Genomic DNA, 19,349 nt, shown 5'->3' on the forward strand with positions numbered 1-19,349 from the left:
TGCTGCATAAGCGGGGCTGTGTGGGCTGGGCATGTGGGGCTATACGCGATCGTGGGGCTGTGAGGGCGATATAGGCTTGATAGAGCTGCTGGGGTCGTGGCAAGCAGCGCTGCATCACTGCCGGGTGCGTGGATGTGCTTTGTTTCAGAAGCCTATGGAGGATGAACTACAATGGGATGGCCGGAGTGAGCCGGGCTAGTGATAATTATGGAGAGAGCGACCGTTCCCTCAGCTGCTTGGCTCAACTGGGAACACGAAAAACAGCGTCGCTGTAGAAACACCCCAAAAGCAGGAACCAGCCAGGTGAGGGGAGGGATGGGGAAGATGGTTGATGTGTGACTAGGGGTGCACAATCCCCTGATAGAGTTGAACTGGGGAATCACCTGGAGAGGAACACGATATAGATAGATGGAGAACCATTATAGATCAGACATGGGAATCGCTATAGACTAGAATGGGATCGCCCTGGAGAGGATGAACCCTACTAGATAGATGGATCCTATAGATGAAAACCTATATAGCATGGATAGGAAAGGAACCTCTATTGATAGATGGGATCCCTGAGGAGGAACCGCCCCTATACATGATGGCCTACTAGCAGAGGAACCCAATTAAGAATAGATGGATCCCTGGAGAAGGAACCCTATAGATCAGATGGGATCTCTATAGATGAACCCTATGGATAGATGGCGATCCCTAGAGGAGGGAAACACTATAGATTAGATGTGGGGAACCCCTTGAAGAGTAGATGGGAATGACCATATAGATTAGATGGATCCTTCTGCGAGTCAGGCAACACCCTATAGAAATAGATGGATCCTGGAGATGAACCCCTATAGATTGCATGCGATCACTGAGAGATGCAAAACCCTATAGATAGATGGCGATAGGAAGACGAAACCCTATAGATTGATGGAATCCCAGCCTTCAGCATGGGAGGCCCCAACCTGTGTTAATGTGAGAGCTGATGTTCCTTTTTCATGCCTCTTTTTAGCCCAAAAAACTGGTCAAAAAGAAAGCCGCGGCTCATCAGGAAGGTGCCCCCCAGCACCAGCGTGGTCCCCTGCCAGCTCCTGCATATGCATATGCTCCTTAAAACCAACGGCACACCAAACGGGGTTGGGATATCCTATTTGTGAGGTTTTACGCCTGGGAGTTTCGGGAGCTATCATTTGCTGCTATAAAGTCCTATTGCTAAACTCCAAGGTTTTCTTATCTCGTAATTTTTCCCTATTGCTTCTTAATAGGAAACATATACCATACCAGCACCACATGAGGGCAGCTGCGACACACCGGGACTGCAGGTGAGCGTCTCAGTCTGGAGACCTGCATTGATCTCAGTACTGTTCCAAAGACGTCGGTTGGGTTTCTGGTAGTGCACTGTCAATGGAGGCAGCGCTGCGGCTGAGCATCCATTCCTTAATGGAGAACCCCAATTGGACCACAATGGAGCCATGGAAGGAACCCGTAAATGGAATTAAGATGGGAAAAATCACTATAGATAGATGGATCCCTAGGGAGGAATACCTAATAAGAGGATGGTGGGGAAAACCCTACTAAAATAGCATGGGATTCCCCAGGGTAGGGAAACCCGTATAGATAGATGGGAATCTCTATAGAAGGAAACCCTTATAGATGACATGGGATCCGCTATAACAGGATAGTCATATAAGATAGATGGATCCCCATATAGATGAAACCCAGTATAAGTACATGGGAATCCCGTGAGAGTGAGTGGAGATCCCACTATCTGATAAGAATGGGATCCCTAGAGGATTTAACCTATAGACGATAGATGGATTCCCTATAGAGGAAACATCAACCTATAGATATGATAGATCCCGATATAGAGGAAACGCCTATGGATAGATGGAAGAACTCCCGGTGTAAGATGGAACCGCTATAGATAGAAGATCCTTAGATGGGAAACCCGTATATAGTTGATGGATCCCCATAGATTTAAACCCTATAGGATAGAATGGCGATCCGTTATAGGGATTAAAACCCTAAATTGATGCGGATCCCTATGGATAGATATAAACCCTAATAATAAGATGGGGAGTCCCTCATAGATTTTAACCCATATAGATGGCTTAAGAGTCCTTAATGTCACACCTGGTTGGAATAGCCACGTCTCCCCGGTCAAACAAGACAAAGCCAAGAAGCCATGGGGCAGGAGGGGAAAGGCAAGAAGAGATTCAGGGCACTGCAGGTAAGGAAACGATGGGGGCGAAGGGGGAATGGTGGGAGGGCGGGGAGCGATTGGGCATCACAGGCCTATAGATCTGGGGCTCCGACAGCTATAGACGGGCATCAGCAGTATTGATCTGGAGCCTCCAGCTATTGATCTGGGCCAAGTCGTATTTGACTCTGGCTCAACAGCGATTGAGTTATGGGATCGACAGCTATTGATCTGAGATCACGAGTATAAGATCTGGGCTCACAGCTATAGATACTGGGCTCACAGCTATTGATCCTGGGCTCACAGCTTACGATCTGGGCTCACAGCATTTTGAGTCTGGGCTCACACAGCTTAATAGGTCTGGGCTCACCAGCTATTGATATGGGATCACAGCTAATGGGAGGATTGGGTCACAGCTTATCAGATTCTGGCTCACAGCTATTGATCTGGGCTCACAGCTATTGATCTGGGATCACAGCTATAGATCTGGGATCACAGCTATTGATCTGGGCTCACAGCTATTGATCTGGGATCACAGCTACTTTGAGCTGGGATCACAGCTATTGCATCTGGGGCTCAAGTAATTGATCTGGGCAGCTTACAGCCTGATAGAGATCGGGGTCACAAGGTAGTGTCTGGGCTCACAGCGAGTTGCATATGGGATCATCAGCATAGATCTGGGGCGCTCACAGCTAAGGTCTGGGGCTCACATCTATAGATCTGGGTTGCTCACAGCTATTGATCTGGCTCACAGCTATTGATCTGGCTCCACCGCTATGATCTGGTAATCCACAGGCTATTATGATCTGGGATCACAGCTGAATTGATACTGGTGATCACAGCTATGACTCTTGGGATCACACGTCTATAGGTCGTAAGGGATCACAGCTATAGATCTGCATCAGGCGTTAGCTATTAGGATGCTCTGGAGCTCACAGCTAGTTGATCTTGGGACTCACAGCATATTGATCTGGGGCTCACCAGCTATTAGATCTGGGATTCACAGCTATTGACTCCTGGGACTCACAGATATATTGGCCAAGCTATTGATCTGGGGGAGTCAAAAAGACTATTTATCTAAGGGGTCAACAAGCCTATAGATCTGCGGATCTACAGCATAGATCTGGCTCAGTTCTGCTCTTGGACGTCCATTGCATTTTACTATCCCTTTTCTCCGCGTGCTTCCTTGCACCCCCTCCAAGCATGAGGATACCCCAAATCTCCTCCCAGTCTCAGCTGATGAGCAGGCCAGGCCTGAGCGCCGTCAGTGCTGCAGCAAGAGCACCGGCAAAGCAGTAGGCTGCTCATTGCAAAGCAGTGAGCACAAAGTGCATCCCCAATTGCCAGGATATGCATTGCCTGTTCCAGCACTGACCTTTAGGATGTTTGCTTCTCATGCCAATGCACTTTAATGCCTGTTCGTTACACCTTATTTCATGTTCTATTGCAGACAAAACCTGCCCAGTGCTCCATGCCGCTGCGTTGGATGTGCAGAACGAAGCTCTTAACTGAATGGAGCGTGAGCTGCAAACTGAAGGTTTCCTCTCTCATTGCTGACCCTGGCTCCTCCCTGCAATGGGGTTTTAAAGCATCGCGCGGATCACACGCTGATTTGCTCTCCGTGCTGTGCTGCAGCCTGCTGAGCTCGTGTTGCCATGTTTGTTCTGTTGCACAAGGACTGCTGCAGGGATGGTGAAGAGCAAGAAGGAGCAGAGCTGGGCAGCACAAGGAGTGTGAATGGGGAGTGGAAGTGACAGCAACTAGGGCTGACTTTCTTATAGCATAGATGGGTCCCCATTGGAGGAAACCTATAGATGGTGATAGGAAGGAAACACCCCTATAGCATAGATTGGCGATCCTCACTAGATAGATGCGGAATCCTTATAGAGGAAACCCTATAGAATAGATGGGATTCCCTACTAGATAGTGGCGACATTCCGTATAGAGAAACCCTATAGATAGATTTGGGATCCCTATTAGAAGGAAAAACCCTATGAGATGGCGATCAGCGAAGGAAACCCTATAGATAAGATGGAGGATTTCCCTAAGAGGAACCCTATAGATAGATGGGGGATCCCTATAGAGAAAACCCTGATAGATGGGATAGGAAGGAAACCCTATAGATAGACTGGCAAGATCCTATTAGATAGATGGAATCCCTATAGATAGATGGGATTTCCTATAGAGGAAACCCTTATAGATACCGATGACATTCCTACTAGGAGGAAACCCTATAATAGATGGCGATTCTAGTATATGAAGATAGATGGGCGAAACCCATATATAGATAATATGGGATTCCTATAGATAGATGGGAAAACCCTGTAGATAGATTGGATCCCTATTAGATGAAACCTAATAGTAGGTGGGATAGAAGGAAACCCCTATAGATTAGATGAGGTTCTAATAGAGGAAACCCATATAGATAGATGGGATCCCGTAGAATAGGAAACCCTTAGTATGGAATCCTATAGAGGAAGCCCTATAGTAGATGGCGATAAAAGCGAAAACCCTATAGATAGATGGGTTCCTTAATAGATTAACCCTATAGAGTAGATGGGGGCAGCCTAGAGAAGGAAACCTATAGATGATGGGATCCCTAGAGGGAGTAAAACCCTATTGTAGATGAAAACCCTATAGATTAAACCCTATAGATGGATGAGGATCCCTATAGATGATGGGCCATCCTATAGATTAACCCGTATAGATGATGGGAATCCCTGATAGATATAACCCTATAGAAAGATCTGGGGATCCCTATAGATGAAACCCTATAGATAGGTGGGATCCCTAATAGATTAAACCCTAGTGAGGAGATAGAAATGGATCCCTTATAGAGGAACCCCTATAGATGAAATGGAATGGGGTCCCTAATAGATTAAACCCTATAGATAGAATGGGTTCCCTATACAGGAAACCTATAGATCGGATGGGATCCTATAAGAATAAAAACCCTATTATACTGATGGAATCCCTATTGATATACAACCTGTCGATGATGGGAATCCCTATAGATTAACCCTATTAGATGATGGGATCCCTTATAGATGATTGGGTCCCATAGATTAAACCCTATAGATATGGGATCCTTAGCATGATGGCCCGGTCCCTATAGATTAACCCTCATAGATGATTTGGGATCCCTATAGATTAACCCTACAAATTGATGGCAGGTCCCTATAGGATCTAACCTATAGGATGATAGGATCCTATAGATTGGAATGGGGTCCCTATGTTAACCCTACATTTGATGGGTTCAGCGGTCCCTATAGATTAACCCTATAGATGATGGGATCCCTATAGATGATGGGATCCCTATAGATTAACCCTATAGATGATGGGGTCCCTATAGATTAACCCTATAGATGATGGGGTCCCTATAGATTAACCCTATAGATGATGGGGTCCCTATAGATTAACCCTATATCCCTTCCCTTTGCAGGACGCTGACGACGTGTGCGTGGTGCTGGTGTCCAACCTTCCTGATAAGGGCCATTCAGTGGAGGAGGTTTCCAACCTGGCCAAGCCATTCGGGGGCCTGAGGGACGTGTTAATTGTGTCCTCTCATAAGCAGGTACCCCATTAATTAGGGGCCATCCCCATTAATTAAAGGCCTTTAATGAAGGTAACGTGGCAGACCTCGCTATGGGGCTGTTCAATGCAATGGCAGCTCCTCACCGTGTGATTTTCTTCCTATTTAAAGGCCTACCTGGAAATCAACAGACGCTCTGCTGAGTCCATGGTCAAGTTCTACTCCTGCTTCCCCATGACGCTGGATGGGAACCAGCTGGGAATCAGCCTGGCACCGCAGCACAGCACCCTAAGGGATGAAGTAAGAGCTGGATGCAATGCCATGTCCTATTGTGTTGGCATAGGGGTACTGCATCTAGATATAGGGTCAGCCCCCATCACCCATAGTGTAACCAGCTGGGAATCAGCCTGGCACCGCAGCACAGCACCCTAAAGGATGAAGTAAGAGCAGGGTGTGATGCCAGGTCCCATTGTGTTGGCATAGGGGCATTGCATCTAGATATAGGGTCAGCCCCCATCACCTATATGGGGTGTCACTACTAAAGCAGGCAGCCAGCTGGCATTAGCATTGGGATCTATGGGACTCCTGGCTGATAGTGAACCTATATCCTATATATTGCAGCTGGGTGCTGATAGTGAACCCTATATTGCTGATAGAACCTCTATATTTCTGATAGTGAACCCTATATTGCTAATAGTGAACCTCTATATTGAATAGTGAACCTCTATATTGCTGATAGTGAACCTATATTGCTTATACTGAACCCCTATATTGCTGATAGTGAACCTATATCCTATATATTGCAGCTAGGTGCTGATAGTGAACCTATATCCTATATATTGCAGCTAGGTGCTGATAGTGAACCTATATTGCTGGTAGTGAACCTATATTGCTGATAGTGATCCTATATTGCTGATAGTGAACCCTATATTGCTGATAGTGATCCTATATTGCTGATAGTGAACCCTATATTGCTGATAGTGAACCCTGTATTGCTGATAGTGATCCTATATTGCTGATAGTGAACCCCTATATTGCTGATAGTGATCCTATATTGCTGATAGTGAACCCTGTATTGCTGATAGTGAACCTCTATATTGCTGATAGTGATCCTATATTGCTGATAGTGAACCTGTATTGCTGATAGTGAACCCTGTATTGCTGATAGTGAACCTCTATAGTGCTGATAGTGAACCTATATCCTATATATTGCAGCTGGGTGCTGATAGTGAACCTATATTGCTGATAGTGAACCCCTATAATGCTGATAGTGAACCCTATATTGCTGGTAGTGATCCTATATTGCTGATAGTGAATCCTATATTGCTGATAGTGATCCTATATTGCTGATAGTGATCCTATATTGCTGATAGTGAACCTGTATTGCTGATAGTGATCCTATATTGCTGATAGTGATCCTATATTGCTGATATAACCTCTATGATGCTGATAGTGACCCTCTATATTGCAATATAACCTTACAGCTTTTCCTTCCCCCCCTTTAGGAAGCCATATTCACCTCCATCATCAAGGACTCTGACCCTAAGGTGAGTTGCTGGCCACCCCTCTGTCCAGCTGTGCTCCCTTACATGCAATGGGCTTCATCCAGGTTACAACAGGAGCAAGCTCTGATTTAAATGCTTCTATACGAGTCCATGTGCCAAGCAGCAAGCAGTGAATGCAGGCTGTAATGCAGCTCAGGGTGCTGCCTGTTGTTCCTTGCTCTGCTGGCCCTGCTGATGTTGCTGCATCCCATCCCTCTGTCCAGCTGTGCTCCCTTACATTGCAATGGGCTTCATCCAGGTTACAACAGGAGCCAGCTCACTAACCTGAGCCTGCTTTGGTTTGAAGTGTTATTATATGACTTAATGTGCCAAGCAGTGAATGCAGGCTGTACTGCAGCTCAGGGTGCTGCTCATGGTGCCCTGCTGATGTTGCTGCATCCCATCCCTGCATCCAGGTGAACCCCACGACGCTGCAGCAGCACTTTGTGCACCTGGGCAACTTACCCAGCGGGGGATACAGGGACCTGGAGGTGGTTTGTGTGGGGCTGCGCTTCGGGAAGGTGGAGCATTACGTGGTGCTGAAGAACAGGAACAAGGTGAGCAGCTGCAGTGCTGGGTTCATGGGGCTGTGACAGGGTCCCAATGGGGTTTTGCTCATCAGCTGCTTTGGGATGGGGCTGGGGGGCTCAGAGCCCGCAGTGCTCGATGGCTACAAGTGCAAGGAGTGAACCCTGTGCTCTGCTGCCATTTCCATTTGCAGACCCCTCCTGCAGTGCAGAAATGGGGTGATACAAGGCCACGGCTTGAAGCTCGTCTTGCTTTGTTTCAGGCCATTCTGCAGCTGGAGAGTCCCAAGGCGGCCAGGTCCATGTTCTGCTTCCTGAACCAGTACTCGTACACCATGGGGGAGCACACACTGACCTGCGCACTGTCCCCAGGCAGGCAGCAGGTCGATGTAAGCTTCATTTCCTCATTACTACCCCATTGTGCTGCATTATTACCCCATTGTGGTGCATTATTACCCCATTGTGGTGCATTATTGCCCCATTGTGCTGCATTATTACCCCATTGTGCTGCATTATTACCCCATTGTGGTGCATTATTACCCCATTGTGGTGCATTATTACCCCATTGTGCTGCATTATTGCTTCCTTATGGTGCAGAGCAGCCCGTGGGGTTGCATTGCTTTTGTATGAAGCATTTGCTGCTGTGGATGAGGGGGGGACCATTCCTGTCTCTCTTTGACCTTATGGATCCCTATGGCACCCTATGGATCTTTATGGCACCCTGTGGATCCCTGTGGCACCTTATGGATCCCTATGGCACCCTATAGATACTTATGGCACCCTAAGGTGACCTATGGATCGACAGGGTGCCTTAAGAGAACCTGTGCATCCTTTGTGCACCCTATAGATCCCTGTGGCACCTTATGGATCCCTATGGATCTTTATGGCTCCCTATGGGTCCCTATGGCACCCTATGGATCTTTATGGCACCCTATGGATCCCTATGGGTCCCTGTGGCATCCTATGGATCTTTTTGGCACCCTGTGGATCCCTATGGCACTCTATAGATCCCTGTGGCACCCTATGGATTTTTATGGCACCCTATGGATCCCTATGCACCCTGAGGATCCCTGTGGCACCTTATGGATCCCTATGGATCCCTTTGGCACCCTATGGATCCCTATGGCACTCTGTGGATCCCTCTGGCACCCTATGGATCCCTGTGGTACCTTATGGATCTTTATGGCACCCTGTGGATCCCTGTGGCACCTTATGGATCCCTAAGTTTTAGTCAGTTTTAAGGGTCCAATGGATCCAGACCCACATCTCAGATGTGGGGCAATAAAAGCACATCCATGCACTGCACATGGGCATCAGCAGCACCTCCTGCACGGCTGTGGTTGCAGAGCTGCATGGTCTGGTTGCTCTGTGGTTGCAGAGCTGCATGGTCTGGTTGCTCTGTGGTTGCAGAGCTGCATGGTCTGGTTGCTCTGTGGTTGCAGAGCTGCATGGCCTGGTTGCTCTATGGTTGCAGAGCAGCATGGCCTGGTTGCTCTGTGGTTGCTGCTCCTGGATGCATCAGAACTGACCCCACTTTTCCTTTGCAGCCCGAAGCTGTGAAGCAGGAGGTGAAGCAGGAGGTGAAGCAGGAGGAGCCGAGCAGAGGAAGGTGGGTTTTGCAGGGGGTGGTTGCTCTGAATGGTGCAGGTAGGACATGAATGAGCATGGAGTGGGGGAGCAGTGAGAGCTGTGTGTGCAATGGGGGGGTCAGGGCTCCTTGCTCTGCTCATCCCGTCCCCATTGGTACAAGCACCCTGCAGCTCCCTCCTGTAGCTCCTAACCTCTGCTCCATGCTGTGACGTGGGTCCCTACATTGATAGTACAGATGTTTGCTGCTCTGGTAACATCTGAACTGAGATGGGAAATGCAGCTTTTGGTCCTTTGTAACTTGCATTACAAACTTTGCTGCAGTGAGGCCTCTCAGGCTGGGTAACTGTGCTTGGGATGCAGCATCACAAGGGCTCCTGGTGTTGAATGCAGCTCAGAGCGGTGCAGACCTGCACATCACCGTGCTGTCCTGACAGCACCAATGCAGATCTCCATCCCAGTGCTCTCCATGCAGCAGCATCACAGCACTGTTGTGATACAGCCACTGCTGCAGTCCCATAGTGCTGTCCCTCTCAGCCCCAGCCTGCACTCAGTGGGGCAGCAGAGCTCTCAGTGGGGCAGCAGAGCTCTCAGTGGGGCAGGTTACACACCATTGCATCAGGAGGGTGCTGCTTACTGTGCAATTCCCAATGTACTTTGATTGCTTTTGCTTTGTTTCTTAATGCATTTTGCTCTTTGTAAAGGTACCCAGAGGGGTCCGGAGCAGCTGCTCATCCTGCAGTGGAGCCCAGTGTGAAGAAAGACCCCACTTCCATCCCTGCTGTTAAGGATGAGCTGCCAGAAGTGAAGATGGAGCCTTCAGAGCCTCATCTGGATGGAGCAGGGAGGGATGAGCCCCATTGGGATGGAGCACAGCAGGATCCTGCTGCAGGACATGCAGAACCGAGCAGCAGCAAAGCAGGGGCTGAGCCCAGCACTGCACCCAGCGGGTTGAATGGGGCTGAGTTACCTGCAGCCAAAGCAGAGGAGAAGCTGCTCCATCCCTGCATGGACAAGGAGCTGGTAGATGGTGCAGCCTGCAAGCCTGGATCCGCAGCACAGAAGGGCCGAGGGCTGGGGGCTGCAGGGCTGGGGGCTGCAGGGCTGGGGGCTGCAGGGAGGACATTGGGGGCCGTGCACAAAGCTGTGCCCGCTGCAGTCACACACAGCAACGTGAAGGTGGATGGTGCCAACAGGGCACATAGTAATGAGCAAACAGAAGCAGAGCAGGACAAGCAGGCAGCTCTAACAGCAGCGCTGGATGCTGAGCGTGAGGCCGGAGTGGCCACGGGGAGGACATTGGATGCAGATGGAGCTGGAGCAGCCGTGGACGGGGGAGCAGGGGGGGCTGCAATGCACGGGGCCAATGCAGCACAGCTGGGGAGCAAAGGAGAGCAGAGCAAGGCTGGGGCTGCTGGGCAAACTAAGAGCATGAAGGAAAGGAAGGGGGGGGCAAGCAGAGCAACACAGAGCAGGGACAGCAGGGCTGCAAAAGGGAGAGAAGGCAGCAAAGCTGCAGCAATGGACTCGTCTGCACCCAGCAAGGAGCACCCTGCTGTGCCTAAGGTGATGCTGAAGGCCGTGGTGTCTGTTCCGGATATACTGAGGAGCAAAGCTGCCCCGTGCAAAGCCAGGCCCCAGGGAGCAGCAATGGGGCAGAAGAAGGGAGCAATGAAAGATGGGGGGCAGCACAGCAACAGCACGGCCCAGCAATGCAACAGCAAGAGCAGCAATGGGAGGAGTGCGACCCAGCAGGGGAAGGAGCCGCAGGAAACAAGGGCTGCTGCAAAGCAAGGCCAGGAACCAAGGGATGCAACAAAGCAAGGCCAGGAACCAAGGGATGCAACAAAGCAAGGCCAGGANCAAAGCAAGGCCAGGAACCAAGGGATGCAACAAAGCAAGGCCAGGAACCAAGGGATGCAACAAAGCAAGGCCAGGATGGGGACAGCAGGTCCAGCACAAAGAAGGTGAGCAGGGCAGGGAGGTGTTGGCTGCTGCTGCTGCTGCTGCTCGTGTTGGGGCTGTTCCCCTTCCATTGCCCTTATAGGGCTCAGCTTTGGGCTGGGGGCTGCATTGGGGTTGTGCAAGGGGGGGTTGGCAGATGATCTGAGCTGCAATGGGTGCAGGGCAAAGCAATGCATGGGGTTGTTTGATGCACTGATGGATGCAGGGCAAAGCAATGCATGGGGTTGTTTGAAGCATTGATGGATGCAGGACAAAGCAATGCATGGGGTTGTTTGATGCATTGATGGATGCAGGACAAAGCAATGCATGGGGTTGTTTGATGCACTAATAGATGCAGGGCAATGCAATGCATGGGGTTGTTTGAAGCACTAATAGATGCAGGGCAATGCAATGCATGGGGTTGTTTGATGCATTGATGGATGCAGAGCAAAGCAATGCATGGGGTTGTTTGAAGCACTGATGGATGCAGGGCAAAGCAATGCATGGGGTTGTTTGAAGCATTGATGGATGCAGGGCAATGCAATGCATGGGTTTGAAGCCTTGCCTTCCTGAATTCAATTAATTCATTAAGGGGGAATATAGATGGATTTGCAGCCATCTTTCCCTTGGGATGGGCTCCGTTGCCATTGCTGGGGTCTCATAAGCTCCTGTTTTACCCTGTAGGGTTCCAATGGATCCAATGGGGGCAGCACGAGGACGTGCAAAAGCAGCAGCACGAAGATGAAGGAGGTGAGTGAGGATGGATGTGTGGCCATCCATCCCATATGGGATGGGGATCCTGCCTGGTTGTGTCCCCATCCATCCCATCTGCTTGTGTCCATCCATCCCTTATCTTTGTGTCTCCATCCATCCCATATGGTTGTGTCACCATCTATCCCATCTGGTTGTGTGTCCATCCATCCCATATGGGATTGGGATCCTGCCTGGTTGTGTGTCCATCCATCCCATATAAGATCCTGCCCCATCTGGTTGTGTGTCCATCCATCCCATATAAGATCCTGCCCCATCTGGTTGTGTGTCCATCCATCCCATCTGCTTGTGTCCATCCATCCCATATGGGATGGGGATCTTGCCTGGTTGTGTCCCCATCCATCCCATATGGTTTGTGTCCATCCATCCCATATGGGAGCCTGCCCCATTGATTGTGCCCATCCATCCCATATGGGATGGGGATCCTGTCCTGTCTGTGTCTCCATGCATCTCATATAGGATGGGGATCCTGCCCTGCCTGGCTGTGTCCCAATCCATCCCATATGGTTGTGTGTCCATCCATCCCGTATAGGATGGGGATCCTGCCCCATTGATTGTGTCTCCATCCATCCCATATGGGATGGGGATCCTGCCCCATAAGGTTGTGTGTCCATCCATCCCATATGGGATGGGGATCCTGCCCCATAAGGTTGTGTGTCCATCCATCCCATATGGGATGGGGATCCTGCCCCATTGATTGTGTCTCCATCCATCCCATCTGGTTGTGTGTCCATCCATCCCATATGGTTTGTGTCCATCCACCCCATATGGGATGGGGATCCTGCCCCATAAGGTTGTGTGTCCATCCATCCCATCTGGTTGTTTGTCCATCCATCCCATATGGGATTGGGATCCTGCCTGGTTGTGTCTCCATCCATCCCATATGGGATCCTGCCCCATCTGGTTGTGTCCATCCATCCCATATGGACTGGGATCCTATTTCCCCCCCAGGAAGACGAGTTGTTCCCGTTCAACCTTGACGAGTTTGTGACGGTGGACGAGGTGCTGGAGGACGGCGAGTCTCCCATTCAGTCCCATCACAGCCAACCCAAGGCCAAGAGGAAGGAGAGCTCCAGGGGCAGCTCGGAGCCGGGAGCCAAGAGGAGGAAGGAGAGGAGCCTCCGTGATGGCCAACCCTCCTTCCTTATGCTGGATGAGATCGGGGGGGAGCTGGGCACGAGGCTGGGCATGTTGGTGGTGGACGAGGTGATGGAGGACGAGGAGGAGCAGGGAGAACCCAGGGGGGACGGCCAACGTTCAATGGGGCGGCCATTGAAAGCGGAGCCATTGGTGACTGTGGATGAGATCGGGGAGGTGGAGGAGCTGCCACTGAACGAACCCACGGAGCTGAGTGGGGACGACGGGATGAAACACGTGGGGGTCAGTGAGGAGCCGTGTCCCGTCCCCGACGATCCCAGCGCGATGGTGACGGTGGATGAGATCAATGAGGACAATGAGGACGAGGAGGATTTCATGGCTGACTTCAACCGGCTCAAGCAGGAGCTCAACTTCGTCACCGTGGATGAGGTCGGGGAGGAGGATGAGGAGGAGGAAGGAGATTCAATGGGGAGGAACCAGCAGGAAGGGGACGCCAGAACGGGACCAGGGGAGGAGGAGGATGATACGGGGCCACAGGAGACAAAGGAGCCACAGGGAGCAGGAAACGCAGCTGCCAACAGCAAAGGTGGGGAGTGAGGGGGGGGATGAGAGTGTGGGGATCCTGTGGGTCACCCTGTGTCACCCTGTGGGTCACCCTATGGGTCACCCTATGTGTCCCCCTATGTGTCCCCCTATGTGTCGCCCTATGTGTCGCCCTATGTGTCCCCCTATATGTCACCCTATATGTCCCCCTATGTGTCCCCCTATATGTCACCCTATATGTCCCCCTATGTGTCCCCCTATGTGTCCCCCTATGTGTCACCCTGTGTGTCCCCCTATGTGTCACCCTATATGTCACCCTATATGTCACCCTATGTGCCCTATGTGTCACCCTGTATGTCACCCTATAGTCCCCCTAGTGTGCCCTATGTGTTCCCCACTATCGTGTCACCCTATGGTCACTCTATGTGTCCCCCTATGTGTCCCCCTATTTCACCCTATATGTCCCCCTATATGTCCCCCTATGTATCACCCTGTGTCCCCTCCAGGCCTGGATTACCTGCAGCCCAAGGCCGGGTTCTTCTGTCAGATCTGCTCCCTGTTCTACTCCGATGAACCATCAGTGAAGAACCACTGCCGCACCGCAATGCACCAGCACACGCACAGGGTGGGGGGGGGGCTTGGGGGGGGATATGGGTATGGATAGGGGGGAGGGATATGGGATAGGGGGGAGATAATGGGATATGGAGGGGGGAATGGATATGGGGGGATATAGGGTGGGATGGGAGGGATATGGGAAGGCAATGGGGATATGGGGGCCGACATGGATAATGCGGAGGGGGGATATGGGTGGGAATCATGATATGGGGGGGAAGAAATGAGGGGGGATGGGGGGGGATATGATATGGGGAGGGGGATAGGATATGGGGAGGGGGGAATGGGGGTGATATGGATATGGGGGGGATATAGATATGGGAGGATATGGATATGGATATGGGGATATGGGTATGGATATGGGTGGGATTATGGATATGGGAGGCAATATAGGGGGGATGGGGTGGGATTATGGATATGGAGGGGGGGATTTGGATATGGGGGGGATAAGGGGGGGTGGGGAGGGATATTAGATATGGGGGATATAGGGAGGGAATGGAAGACAACAAACAATACAAAAAACAGGGTAAACCCCCTAAAGAAACAAAGGGGGGGGATATAGGGGGGGACATGGCGGGGAATAGTGGATATGGGGGAATGTGGATATGGGAGGGGGGATATGGATTATGGAGGGGGATGGGGGGGATAAGGATATGGGAGGAGGGGGATATGGATATGGGAGGGGGGTTATGGTTATGGTTATGGGAGGGATATGGATATGGGAGGGGGATATGGATATGGGATTGGGGGGGATGGGAGGATATAGATATGGGGGGGATATGGATATGGAAGGGATGGGGGATATGGATATGGGAGGAGGGATATGGAATGGCAGGGGGATATTAGGGGGATATGGATATGGGGGGTATGGATAAGGGAGAGGGGATATAATGGATATGAATGGGGAGGATGGAGGGGATACGGATATGGGGGGATATGGATATGGGAAGGGGGAATCATGGGGAGGGGGAGTCTGCTGTAGGTTGTGGGGATATGGGTGGTGGGGCTGCCCGCTCACCGTGCCCTTGTTCCTGCAGAGGTTCATGGCCAACACAAAAGAAGGAGGAGGGCAGCGGGGCAGAGCCCGCCCCAGGTGACATCCCCATCCCATCCACCCCCATCCCAGGCCCACACTGTGCCCAGATGAGACACCCACAGTGGGGGGGGGGGGGTTGTTGGCTTTGGTTTGTGTCCCAAAGCCCTGGACTGAGGGGGGGGCTGCTCCCCCACCCCCCATAAAGACCCTCCTTGTACAGCCCTCCAGCCTCATGTGTGTGTGCTGCGCCTCTGCCCCACACCCTGCCCCACACCCTGCCCCACACACATCATGGGGGGGGTCCCTTATGTCTGTCTGCCCCCCCTGTCTGCTGGGGGGGGGCTCTGGTTTCTCTTGGAGCCCCCCATCTCCTGCAGCACCCCCCCACCCCCATGGGGCCCTATGGGGCTCTGTGACCCACAGCCTGGGGGCTGGGTTTCCTTTATGTGCTATGGGGCCTCAGCTCAGCACTGGGGGGTCCCTTAAGCCCCCCCCTGCCTGCTGGGGGGTGTTGGGGGGGTCTGTGTTTCCTATTGGCGTATTCCTATTGGTTGTATTGAGGACGCTGAGCTGCCAGGTCTACCCATTGAATTGTATGGGGAGGACACAGCTGCCAGGTCTACCCATTGAATTGTATGGGGAGGACACAGCTGCCAGGTCTACCCATTATATTGTATGGGGAGGACATATCTGCCATGTCTACCCATTGAATTGTATGGGGAGGACATAGCTGCCATGTCTACCCATTGAATTGTATGGGGAGGACACAACTGCCAGGTCTACCCATTGGGTTCTATGGGGAGGTACCACGGTTTCAGAACCCACCAAACCACACTAAGACCACTGAAGTCATCCATCCCAGCCCCATTTGCTGCCCCACAGCTCCAGGTTCTACAACTTAGAGCCCCGTAGCTCTGAGTTCCACACCTTACAGCCCCACATCTGGGTTCCACACCCCCCCATTCCACACTTACAGCCCCACATCTCTGTGTTTTCCCACCCCGCAGCCCCCATCTCCATGGGGCTGGATGGACGCTGAGCCCCGGCCCGTTTCCAGCTGCCGTTCATTATTTCCCTTCCCCGAGCTCTGTTCCGTAGCCAGTCCCACACGTCCCCCAGCTGTGTATATATCTCTATGTATTTATATATGTATAGGCACATCCAGCCTCCTGCTGCTTTCCCAACCCAACGCTTCTGCTCCGTGCATTGGGGGGGTCGGGAAGGGAAAAGCAAAATGGGGGGGGGCACAGAACCAGGGGTCTCCATGGGGTCACAGCTCAGCTCCAGCCCATGGGGGGGGTCAGCAGGAGGGAAGCAGCAGCACAGCAGCAAGGAGAGCCCCCCCCTCACCCCCCAGCCCCACACACGGCGCTCAGGGCTCTGGGAAGAGCAGCCGTGGGGCTGGGGACAGGCACATGTGGGGGGTGAGCAGCCACAGCCCCACAGCAGCCGCGGCACAGAGCAGGGGGGGCCCGGCGGTGCCCGGGGGGGGGGGTCTGTCCATAGGATGGAGTCAATCGAAGCCGTGCCAGTCGCTCTGCTCCGAGTCGTACTCCAGCTCGGCCCCCACGCAGCGCACCCCATCCAGCAGCATCGGGGTGCCGTGGTGTCGGTCTGTGGGAAGGGGGCGACAGGGGGGGTGGGCACGGGGCTCACATCACATTGACTGCACTGCCAGGTCTACCCATTGTGTTGTATGGGGAAGACATAGCTGCCAGGTCTACCCATTGCGTTGCATTGAGGACACTGAGCTGCCACGTCTACCCATTGGGTTGCATTGAGGATACTGAGCTGCCAGGTCTACCCATTGGGTTGCATTGAGGATACTGAGCTGCCACGTCTACCCATTGGGTTCTATGGGGAAGATACTGGGCTGCCCGGTCTACCCATTGGGTTGTATTGAGGACGCTGAGCTGCCACATCTACCCATTGTATTGTATGGCATGTTGGGCTGCCAGGTCTACCCATTGTGTAGTATGGGAGGACATAGCTGCCAGGTCTACCTATTGGGTTGTATGGAGAGGACACTGGGCTGCCAGGTCTACCCATGGGGTTGTATTGACGCTGAGCTGCCACGTCTACCCATTATATTGGGAGGACAGTTGCCCACTGGGTTGTATGGGGAGGACACAGCTGCCAGGTCTACCCATTGTGTTCTATGGTGAGGACGCTGGGCTGCCACGTCTACCCACTGGGTTCTATGGGGAGGTACCCCGGTTTCAGAACCCAACCAACCACACACAGACTGAAGTCGTCCATCCCAGACCCCACCAAACCCCAGGACACGAATCCCACACGGCTGCCCTCAGCCCTTACCCATGACACGTGCTTGTACCACCACCTTCACGCAGGAGCCATCGCCGGTCTCACTGGCCAGGAGCATCTCCTCCTTCAGCACCCCCTCCTTGTGAGCCGTGTACTCACACCTCACGCTGTAGCCTGGATACGAGGCAATCAAACCACACACATGAGGCACTGGGGGCAGTCAGTGGGTGGGGGGATCCCAGAGGGGTCCTCCAGCCCTAATGTCTGCTGGGGGCACCCAGGCCCATGGATGGGGCTGAGCTGATGGGATGCACAGGGAGGTGGGGGTGGGATCTTTACCTTCAGGCCCCGCAGTGACAGCCAGGACTCTGAGGTTGGGGTTGGGGAGGGGCAGAGCACACACGTCCCCCTGCAGGCGCTGAGATGGGGGCAGCAGGAACGAGATCTCGTACTTGTGCAGGATCTTCAGGAAACCGACCTGGGGGGGCACAACAGTGTTGGGTTCAAACCCCACCCCACAGCCCCCCCCGGCTGCAGGGACCCCCTGAGAACCATCAGCCCCAGCTACAGGGACACACTGGGGGCACCCCCAGCGGCCACATACTGACCCCAAAGGTGCTGATACAGAACCCTATGGGGACTGAATGGGGCGTCCATTGGCCTGGGTGATGTGAGGACCCCAACCCCGAGCACAGTGAGCTGCACCATCAGGACCTGGGCACCATCTGTGGGGCACCACCACTGAGTGACCCACAGTAACATAGGGCAGAAGCCCCAGAGCTCCAAAGGGGGTTTCACATCGCTCTGCCTGTCTCCGGGGCAGCTCGAAGCCCTTTGTTTCTTATGGGTGGGGCCCCTGGGGACACCCAGATTCCATCCCGCCCTGCCAGGACCCCACAGCACTGCTCCCCATAGCCCTGCCAGGACCCCATAGCACCGCCCTGCTCCCCATAGCCCTGCCAGGACCCCACAGCACTGCTCCCCATAGCCCTGCCAGGACCCCATAGCACCACCCTGCTCCCCATAGCCCTGCCAGGACCCCATAGCACCACCCTGCTCCCCATAGCCCTGCCAGGACCCCACAGCACCGCCCCGCTCCCCATAGCCCTGCCAGGACCCCACAGCACCGCCCTGCTCCCCATAGCCCTGCCAGGACCCCACAGCACCGCCCCGCTCCCCATAGCCCTGCCAGGACCTTGACGAGGACGTGGCCGTCCCTCTCCTGCGTCACCATCACGGCCGAGTCCCGCAGCTTCTCATCGAAGTGGACGTGGGTCCCGTCGCTGGGTTGGCTGGGGGCAAAGCGCACGGCGCCCACCTTGGCCTTGCTGCCTGATGGGGAATGGGACAATAGCGGCTCCTCCTGCAGCACCCAAAGCCATCACCCCATAACCCCCCCCATGGGCAGGAACGGCACAGGGAGCCCCTCAGGCTCTGCCAGGTCTATCCATTGTGTTGTATTAAGGACGCTGAGCTGCCAGGTCTACCCATTATATTGTATGGGGAGGACATAGCTGCCAGGTCTACCCATTGGGTTGTATGGGGAACACACAACTGCCAGGTCTACCCACTGTATTGTATGGGGAGGACACAACTGCCAGGTCTACCCATTGTGTTGTATGGGGAGGATGTTGGGCTGCACAGGGGAGCCCCTCAGGCTCTGCCCCACAACCCCACAGCCCCGCCGTGCCCCCCTGGTGCCAATGGG

The 19,349-nt window shown here is 52.9% G+C and overlaps 2 protein-coding genes across 2 annotated transcripts in view; one reads left to right on the forward strand and one right to left on the reverse strand.

The window, feature by feature from the left end:
- ZNF638 (zinc finger protein 638) overlaps nt 1-15,598 on the forward strand; it is a 39,685-nt gene extending 24,087 nt beyond the window's left edge. The window contains 12 exon segments of the mRNA XM_032441590.1: nt 5,625-5,756; nt 5,886-6,014; nt 7,220-7,261; nt 7,675-7,815; nt 8,049-8,174; nt 9,333-9,394; nt 10,077-11,227; nt 11,305-11,339; nt 12,001-12,066; nt 13,039-13,771; nt 14,235-14,352; nt 15,378-15,598. Coding sequence (XP_032297481.1) covers nt 5,625-5,756; nt 5,886-6,014; nt 7,220-7,261; nt 7,675-7,815; nt 8,049-8,174; nt 9,333-9,394; nt 10,077-11,227; nt 11,305-11,339; nt 12,001-12,066; nt 13,039-13,771; nt 14,235-14,352; nt 15,378-15,579 — 2,937 coding nt within the window. The 3' untranslated portion in view covers nt 15,580-15,598.
- An 892-nt stretch (nt 15,599-16,490) lies between these two features.
- Nucleotides 16,491-19,349, reverse strand: part of C4H20orf27 (chromosome 4 C20orf27 homolog) — a 12,461-nt gene continuing 9,602 nt past the window's right edge. The window contains exons 2-5 of the mRNA XM_015850258.2: nt 18,837-18,973; nt 17,981-18,119; nt 17,693-17,815; nt 16,491-16,990 (exon numbers count right to left, since the gene is read on the reverse strand). Coding sequence (XP_015705744.1) covers nt 16,890-16,990; nt 17,693-17,815; nt 17,981-18,119; nt 18,837-18,973 — 500 coding nt within the window. The 3' untranslated portion in view covers nt 16,491-16,889. The remainder of the gene's footprint in view (nt 16,991-17,692; nt 17,816-17,980; nt 18,120-18,836; nt 18,974-19,349) is intronic.

Source organism: Coturnix japonica (assembly GCF_001577835.2).
Source record: "Coturnix japonica isolate 7356 chromosome 4 unlocalized genomic scaffold, Coturnix japonica 2.1 chr4random350, whole genome shotgun sequence".
In the NCBI taxonomy this organism is placed as follows: Eukaryota; Metazoa; Chordata; class Aves; order Galliformes; family Phasianidae; genus Coturnix; species Coturnix japonica.